This window comes from Sceloporus occidentalis, unplaced genomic scaffold, assembly GCF_023333645.1.
Source record: "Sceloporus occidentalis isolate IW3139 unplaced genomic scaffold, rSceOcc1.0.p SCAF_38, whole genome shotgun sequence".
NCBI classification, from domain to species: Eukaryota; Metazoa; Chordata; class Lepidosauria; order Squamata; family Phrynosomatidae; genus Sceloporus; species Sceloporus occidentalis.
In genome coordinates this window covers 6542090-6550781 of record NW_028317018.1, presented here as the reverse complement: position 1 = coordinate 6550781, position 8692 = coordinate 6542090, and the positions used below count along the sequence as shown (strand labels likewise).

Below are 8692 nucleotides of genomic sequence, written 5' to 3'. Positions count from 1 at the left end.
CCTTAAGGCAACCTGACCACTGCTCTCCCTGCTGCAACAGTCTGTACAACGACCAATAAAGTCGCTGGTACAGACATTTAACTGATAGAGCAGGGAGACCAGCGGTCTCTGCCTGACAAATTGCTGGATTAGGATTGTAAAAGTCTGTACGAGTGACCAATAGAGTCGCTCGTACAGACTTAAAATCCTGGTGCCGTAACTCGGCCGGGAGAGACCACTGGTCTCCCTGCTGTATCAGTTAAATGTCCGTACCAGCGACTTTTTGGTCGTTCGTACGGACTTAACTCTTGCATTTTAAGGAGTTTAGGGGCCGTGCAAGTGAGCCTACTGGTCACCTACAGGCTCTTCCTCTGGCATCAACCAATTGGTGAGTCATCGTGTCTTCTGCAAACGTTGCGGCTGGAGTGTTCATCTTCCATTCCAGCACACGGAGGGATTATGTGATTATTCGATTTGTCTTCCATTATCACCTTTTACATGAACGGGAGATCGTGTATCCGGAAAAGATAAAGATATAAATAATAAATAAAAAACGCCATAGTTGATCCTGTGACACCATCGAGTTCTGAATAGATGCACAGAACCAAAGTAACGCGAATGTGATGCCCGAGGGAGCATGTAAGGAAGCACCCCACAGACTAACTTACATACCGCCTGAGGAAGCCACGAAGCACTGGCGAAACGCGTAGAGGACTTTTTGCTTACAGCATATTTGATTTTTAACCAGCTTTTAATGATTTTTATCTGATTATTTATATCTATTTATCTTTTTTATTCCATTCCCAGTTTCTTGTACTGATTAGATACAACTCCGTATTTATTTTTTAAGGGCTGAGTGCCGGAATAAATTATTTATTTATTGATTTACTCCTCTGATTTGATCATGGCACACAATTATCTTCTGATGAATTTTGGACAAAAAATCATGAATTGCATTTTTTAAACAACACATACTTTATAATTAATTACCATTTGAGTATCCTGAGCACCTGCACTTTAAAAACACTTTATAAACACTGCCATTGGAACACAGAGGAATCACCTGACGAGGACTCAAAGAAATTGAGGATCTACAAGATTCAGATCCAGAACTTCATCAAATACCACCACAACTCCAAGATTTACATCTGATAAGTGCGGTACATCTACCTAAATGTGAGTGCATCCTATTATTGCGTGTACACTGATTTAGAAAGATATCATCCTATGGTATATTTCTTTTTTCTTACGTCCATGAGATTGATGGATTGACACACACATCAAGGAGTTGCTTTTGGAGGCTCAAAAGGTTCATACACATTGTGAGTGTAACCATTAAAGTTTTGTCCTGAAGTTCCTAAGTGTTTTTACTTTATTACACTATATTTTTTCAGTATCTGCTTTTTGTTTGAGCAATTAAGATCGTGAGTTACAAGCGCCCCTAGACAGAAGTCTTGCTTGTTCCATATTTTCAACATTCCGTGGAGGATGTTTATAGGGTTGCTTAGTCTATACCTTTTGGCACGCGGTTTCATTTTTTTCTGTCTACACAGACACTTACACCTGCACAACTAGAAACTCAGCATTAATACACATCCACACAAATATTAAAGACACATGTTCATATGCTGACATACCTAGACACACTAACATACACTAAAATACCCAGACACACATACATACCCAGGGAGGCAGACACTAACATGCAGCTCACTTTACCTTTCTTTTCACATGGATTCCCCTAATTTCTGAACTACTAACATGTTTGCAGTACTATTATTGCCAGCTTAAAATATTCTAGAACTGTTCCTGTCGATAATAAATGGTTAAATAAGTCCCGCTGACTCACAGGTCTTTATTCGGAGAGCTGAAGTAGAATGTTTTCCTCAAGACATTTATGTTTTGTGTTCAAATAATATACCTTCATTTCAGTGTGGATAGTTTACTAGATAAAATAGGGAAACCACACAACTTTCACCCTTACAAGGAGATCCTGTTAAGCTAACTTGACTGCGTAACTAAAATAGTTGATACTGTACCCCATAGGAAACGTATAAATTGCTGTTTGGTTGCAAAATAGTTAAAATAAGCAATGCAATGGTTGAGTGATAGGGGGCAGAAGTTTGGAGTTGTGTGTATAGTAATAGGAAGGTCTTGTCACTTGTACCTCGGGGATCAGTGATATTACAATCTTAATGGTAAGGTATATCGTTTTGCAGTTGATGCAAAGGTCTGCAACAGGGTAGCCCTTCCAGTGCAACTAGTGGAACAAAACTGCAAACGATTTAAGTAAATTAGGATGATCAAGTGTGGGGCAGCTACAGTTTAACGATGATAAATGTAAAATAATGCACTTGGAACATAAAAATTACAATATTTGTAAGGAGGAGCAATGTTAGAGGTCATAGTCTGTTTTAGAGGGTCAGGGGCTTAGATGTAATGTAAGAAAGTTCTACTTTAGTGAGAGTAGCAGAAAAATCAGGCTCCCGGCAGAAGCGGTGGAAGGTAATACAGTAAGGAAATTGAAACAAATATGGGCTAGACAAAGATGTTCCCTCACTATGGGATCAGTTCAAGGACTAATAGGGGATTCAGCCCCTAACTTTAGGAAAAATGGGCTGATTGGTTCTTAGCCACCGTCAAAATCTATGTTTCTTTGTTTATGCTTAAAAGGCCTACAACGTGCAGAAAATCATTCAAGAGGGTGCTAATAGTTAAAAAGAAGATAAAAGTAAAAGCGGATGACATTTTAGCTAATTTGCACCCTTTCCCTCTTCAGTAGCCAAACGTTGGGCTTGACATCACACTGGCTAATCCACTGATACTGGTGGCTGATAAAGTGGAATAGCCTTCCAACACAAGCTTAAACAAGACTGTGATACACATAAGGTAGACTTGTGGATTCAGATTTATACAAAATTGCAAATTTAATGAAACTTTCAGATTTTGTCAATCCCCACGAATCTCCAACAAGGCCAGACCCCACGAAACAGATGAAAACAAATCAAAAGGTCCGAATTATCATCCGTTGCTGGTGATGTCCTCTAGAGTGATTGGCGTGTCGGGTAGAGAACGTCAGCGAAAGCTCCATCATTTTGACCCAAGATAACCCTGTGTGAAATGGTGGAGCCTCTGGGTGATGTCAAACAAAATTTTGATTCCAAATCTACAATGCCCCTGATTTTCATCCAAAACTAATGGCCAGGAAACTTTATTTTCCAAAAACTAATAGGTCGGTATTTGACCAAATCATTCTTGGCCCATTTGCACATTTAAAGGATATCCTAAACATAAGACACCACAAATGATCGAATGTGGTTTGATGCTTCAAAGGCAAAAAGGCATAGAGTAAGAATAGAAGAGAATGAAGGGAGCGATCAAAACCTGGAGTGCAAACACAGAATTTCATAGCAGATAAGAACCATTTCACTCATCTAGTCTGGCCATTATTTTTGCTGTACCATGTCAAACTTTTGGTAAAACCAAATAGATAAATAGCCTTTTCTTGAGCGCGTTAGACACAGTTGTATTAAAGAAAGAAAACAATCAATTAATAATTTTATTTAAAAAAATAGTTCATTTTGCCACTGGTTCTTGGTATGGGATGAACATATCTAGAAACTGCTCACAGTAAACAGAAATTATCTTGATATATTTACACCAAATTGAATATTGATGGGAGTCCTGAATTCAGTTTAGAAATTAAAAGACATTTTGAAACATAAGCAATTAAAAAAAAAAATCTGCCCACTGGACTTAGAAAGACTATACAGGAGACGCCTTGTTTGCCCACTTCTGTCTTCAAATGATTTAACAGTCATTGTTATTGGCCGCTCAGGAACGCCAAGTGACCTTTGGTACATCTGTTGGCATAATGTCCTTTCTCCCCACACTGCAACATCAAACAAAAATATGGTCATTATAAGGTTTGTATCTGATTTTACAAGTAAGTTCTCTATAGTTGTGTGAAAATGTATTTGTCTGATTCCCTGCATTGTTGCATATTTTTCACATTGAATTTAGTCAAATCATTGTGCGAGCACTATATTTATTAATCAAACATGCAGTCTTCAGTTATGATGGGCCCCTGCCCTGTAAACTCCTTAACACCCAGTGAAAATAATCCTTAGGGTCGGGTGTTGAAAGACCTGTATAAAGCCTGATCTGGAACTGACATGCCAACATAAATCTGACTTTATCCCTTTTCTATCCCAGATTGAATTAAGTTCTGAAGTCACATCATGCTAGGTTCATTCCTGAACAGCTTGAAAAGAGGCATTGCTGGTGCATATAAGTCTAGAACAGCTGCTTATATAGCCTTTTATAAGGCTCTGGAGTCCCAACCAACCACTGTTAGAACCATACTGATCAACTGGAGAAGGTTTGTGACAGTATTGAATATTCCTAAGATTGAGCTTCCTGCCTAAATAGCATGGAAGTAGCAGACATTATCCAGAGAACTTCAGGCCTTTTACCGCCAGTCATGGGATTCATGACAAAGTAGCAAGGTCTGGAACCACTGCTCTCTAAAAACATGAATGCTTGTCCACAGTGTCATTTTTTGAGCAACATGGGCCCTGTTATATCTGGTCAAAATAAAATAGCGTATTATACATTAACCACCAGTGGACGTATCAATATCTAGACCTAAAGAGATGTGGGAGCAGGACCTTTAAGTAGTTCTGCATGGCAAAGTCAGCTAAAATTCCTCAGCAGTGTTGTAAAGTTTAACTACAGGAAGCATTTGATTGCAGTTAATGTTATGAAAGGTGGTATAACAGGTAATAACGTTTTCACAAGGGGGGGGTGCATACATTTCTTTCACCTGTCAGTGCCAAGAATATATAATGATAAAGAAAAATAGATAGGAGGCAAATGAAAATGGAAAATGGCCACTTTCCTTCTAGATCTTAAGTACTGAAGACTGATTCCAATAGGTTTAAAGTTGCGAAAAAGAACTGATGAATTGTTGGATACCAACATATAGTCCATATTTAAAACAGACACAGTAAAATTAGAAGGGACTATACACAAAAGGCTTCACTGTTAGAATATGAAGTCTGTTCCCGCAGTGATTAGATATATTTTGTATGTATATGTATATATATATATATATATATATATATATATATATATATATATATATATATATATATATAGTTAGATTTATCACTGACTTTATAGCATGTGACTTGGTCTAGTGGTCTAGGTCCCCGATTTCCCATGTTGTTGCTTTGTGACTGCATGACACCGATAGTCTGTGGAGACCGCTGCTGGCTGACAGGAGAGCTCTGGCTTGTTAGCTGGATGAGCGACGATGATCTCTGTAACACCTGATTATTGTTTTGCTGCAAAAAAAAGGGAAAAAATAATAGAAAACACTTCCACGTGCACTGTTACAAGTAACACATGGAAAGAAAGATACCTTTTGCTGGGTCTGTGTTTGCTGAGGTAGAGGGGGCTGTTCTGTAGTACCCATAGGCAATTCAAACCTTGGACTGAAAAAGAAAGGCTACTCATTTAACCTTGCAAACATACACAAAAGCTGCACAGAGAACTACAAAATATGTACAGTGTTCTTTAGATTAACAGATTAACAGTGAAGAAGCATATTACTACTTTATGTAATTTTAGGGATTCATTTAGCAAAATTTGTAAGAAAATTAAGGCTTTTTCAGGTGAACGCACCATAATACATAAGTGTTTTTCTTCCAGTGAGGCGCAAACTACATTGCTATCCACTAAAGCAGTTAGACAACCCAGAATTCCATTTACTGCTATATGGCTGCCGTTGATAACATTAGTCTATGTGTTACAATAAAGGTGCTCTGAAAGTTGTTGAATGCATAACTGTTTAAAATGCCCCCCTAAATATTGGGCAGTATCTCCTCATCTTAATTAAAACAGGATAATGAAAAGTATTGCTTAATTAAACTTTTTATAAAAACATAATTTAATGTACACAATACAGTACTTATATAAAATTATATAATAAAACAGTGAAAAAATATAAAACAAGCACAACTTATACTCACTGCATGAATTTACAGTTAGGACCCTCCGGACAGAATCCCACAAGATAATTAACACAGATAACCCTGCGTGTGTGCCGGTGCCTACACAGAGGGCCTAAGACAACATAAATTTGAGCATTAGATACAGAATGACACAGTCACATTAACATACTACTGGATTACACCAAGAAACCCCATCTTACCATGCTTACAGAAGCCACGGTCATACCAGGGACAATCTTTTATCTTAGATTCCGGGTCAATATGTAAAAATGGACATTCTTTGTTACTGCACTCCCCTGTCACACAGAAAGATACAAGCTAGCATTAAGACGAGCATAACATATAATGTTCCCATCTATATGAATATAACACACAGGATCCCGCTCAAATCAATGATTCTGACCTTGAGTATAGTACACTGCACTTACCCAAAGCTTACAAAATAGTAAGACACAGAATAAAATACTTTTGAAGCACTATTGCTTACCAAACTTTGAGTAGAAGTAGCACTCTGGCATCTTGGTCATGTCATACTCATGGAGGAACTCGCACTGGTCACCTTTCTTGCACAGACCTCTTAACCAATGTTTACAGACCACTGTCTTCTCCCCACTGATGTGTCGAAACGGGCACATCCCTCCTACAAACAAGAGCAAAGCAAAAGAGGACATGGCATTAGACATGGCATTAGACACGGCATTAGACACGGCATTAGCTATAGCTGTTGAAAATAAACGCAAGATTTTTAGCAACTACTTTAAAGGCACAGATCGTAGGCTCAAGAACAATGGTTTATGCAGTAATATGAGCTTACAGTCTAGCCAAACTAAGAGGTCACTTCAAATTTATGTGGTGTCATGGGGGATTCTGCAGAATCAGAAAGATTTAAACAAATCACTGGGTATATACAACCACTCTCAACCTGTTACCTTTCCCACATGCTGACTTGAGGAAGAATTCACATACAGCCGCCCCAGATTCTGAAACAAGAAAGCATCAATGCATTAATCCACAGATCATTCTCTTTGGAAAACTAGAGCTGGAAAAATCCATTCAGCTAGTACTTTCTAAATAAAAACACAGATCTTAAGCTTTTGAGACAGTGAAGCTAAACGACATATAAAACACCCATATTAATAGCTGAGAAAGATCAGATACATGATATATATAATTTTAGAATTCATGGTAGTTGAGTCATAAAATGGGTTTTTGAATGAGCTGGAACAACTTCAAACAGCATTTTAGCTATTTACAAACCCTTAACACAACGGTTAGCATCATGAACCCTTTATGGACCCCTTAACTTGGAGGTTTTCTCCCTGGGCACTTTAGGTCTTTGGATCAGCTGGAAAGCAATGCACTACCCACTAGGCTTTCACTCAAGGGTACTGAAGCAAGTAGTCACCCAAAAAGTACACAACATGGACAAACTGTGTAGTATTTCATGTCAAGGCCACTGGGAAAAATCCCATGTGAGACTAAACTTGCTATATACTCTGGGAAAGTGGTTGCTAACAAGTAACTCCCAAGCTGCTCCTGAGTTACTTATCTCACGATTTTCACATAGCATTTAGCAAACCAGAATTTGCTGGATGTCAGAATGTTTGTTGGCTTCCCTGGATCTAGAGACTTCGTACTTTTATGCTCAAAGCCACTGCGACAGGCTGAAGGGGTTAACCCTCACGGAAGGGCACACAAGAGGGCGCACACTGCACCCCTCCCGAGCTGCACTCATGCAAAGATGTAAAGTCTCTACCTGTAAAAAGCAGTTCCACATCAGAGATCCTACAGTAACTAACTACACGATGACTGGGTCATTCGCCTGACTAATGAGTTTACAATGTATTGCACTTTACTAGGGATGGATAGCGTATATCGATTGCAATGGTTTATTGTGCTTTGGACTGCTTTAGCCTGCATTGGCCTCAGGAGCAAGTCCAGTAGTTTTTAACAATAAGCAAATAAGTGAAGGGGTTGGTTAAGCAATCCGTGTCTCATACTTTATGGAAAAATACGGCCAGAAACTCACTGTCCATCCCGGGGAAGGGAAGCGGTTGGGCCCCCAGCTGCTGTTCCACAGCCAGCTCCAGATCGAACCGAATATGATCCACACAGGCAATAAGCTCCTGCATTTTGACGGGTTCCGAATCTCACAACCCCTGGCGTCAGCATCGGACTTCACCAAGAATTACTGACGGCGCTCCAAGAGCGATTGGACCCACTGACACAAAGCACGCCGGGAGGACATAGGTCCGATGCACGCCGGAAACAGGAAGTCACGAGGCCGAAGCATGGTGGGAGGAGATTAGTTCACATGGAATAACACTACGTGCTGCGGGAAGTGAGTGATCATATTTAACCTTTACGGAGGAATTTTTCCCTAGTGTCCTACGAAGTGTAACTTTTTAAATGACGGATGAGCGTGCGGCTTGAAGGCTAGGGGACAACCTTACGAAATAATTGTCATAAGAACAGTCTTTAGGTAAAGTTTGATAGTGTTTATTGGGTCAACCCAGAAAAAGATGGCAATTTACACAAGTTTTCGCTCCCTTACAGATCTCTTGTTTCAGACGTAAAACGTATGTAACGTGTCTTATTGTGATGGCCCAATAAAGACACTCCTTTTCTGTTGTGATAACATGGTTATGTACATTCTTCATCCGTGTGATGGTGTGTAAGTATCACTGGTGATACTT

The 8692-nt window shown here is 39.3% G+C and overlaps 1 protein-coding gene across 3 annotated transcripts; it reads right to left on the bottom strand.

Annotated features, from left to right (window-relative positions):
- Positions 1 to 3802: 3802 nt before the first annotated feature.
- Positions 3803 to 8128, bottom strand: LOC149290690 (cleavage and polyadenylation specificity factor subunit 4). Of its 3 annotated transcripts, none has more exons than XM_089488461.1 (8): positions 8026 to 8128; positions 6926 to 6976; positions 6484 to 6636; positions 6197 to 6292; positions 6015 to 6108; positions 5405 to 5477; positions 5157 to 5327; positions 3803 to 3871 (listed from the first exon to the last, which is right to left on the bottom strand). In XM_089488461.1, the coding sequence occupies exons 1-8, from the start codon at positions 8126 to 8128 to the stop codon at positions 3803 to 3805; spliced, it is 810 nt and encodes a 269-aa protein (XP_089344587.1). The 3 variants fall into 3 exon arrangements, with proteins under 3 accessions (XP_089344587.1, XP_089344588.1, XP_089344590.1); XM_089488462.1 differs by having other exon boundaries at positions 5157 to 5252; XM_089488464.1 differs by having other exon boundaries at positions 5157 to 5249.
- Positions 8129 to 8692: the final 564 nt, after the last annotated feature.

Bases quoted from the DNA above. Each gene is read 5' to 3' on its own strand.
- LOC149290690 (XM_089488461.1), bottom strand. From the start codon at position 8,128: ATGCAGGAGCTTATTGCCTGTGTGGATCATATTCGGTTCGATCTGGAG. The intron at 6,109-6,196 runs GTAAGATGGGGT...ATGTTGTCTTAG, and splicing joins CCGTGGCTTCTGTAAGCATG to GCCCTCTGTGTAGGCACCGG. The intron at 5,478-6,014 runs GTGAGTATAAGT...TTTCTTTTTCAG, and splicing joins CCTAACTGTAAATTCATGCA to TCCAAGGTTTGAATTGCCTA.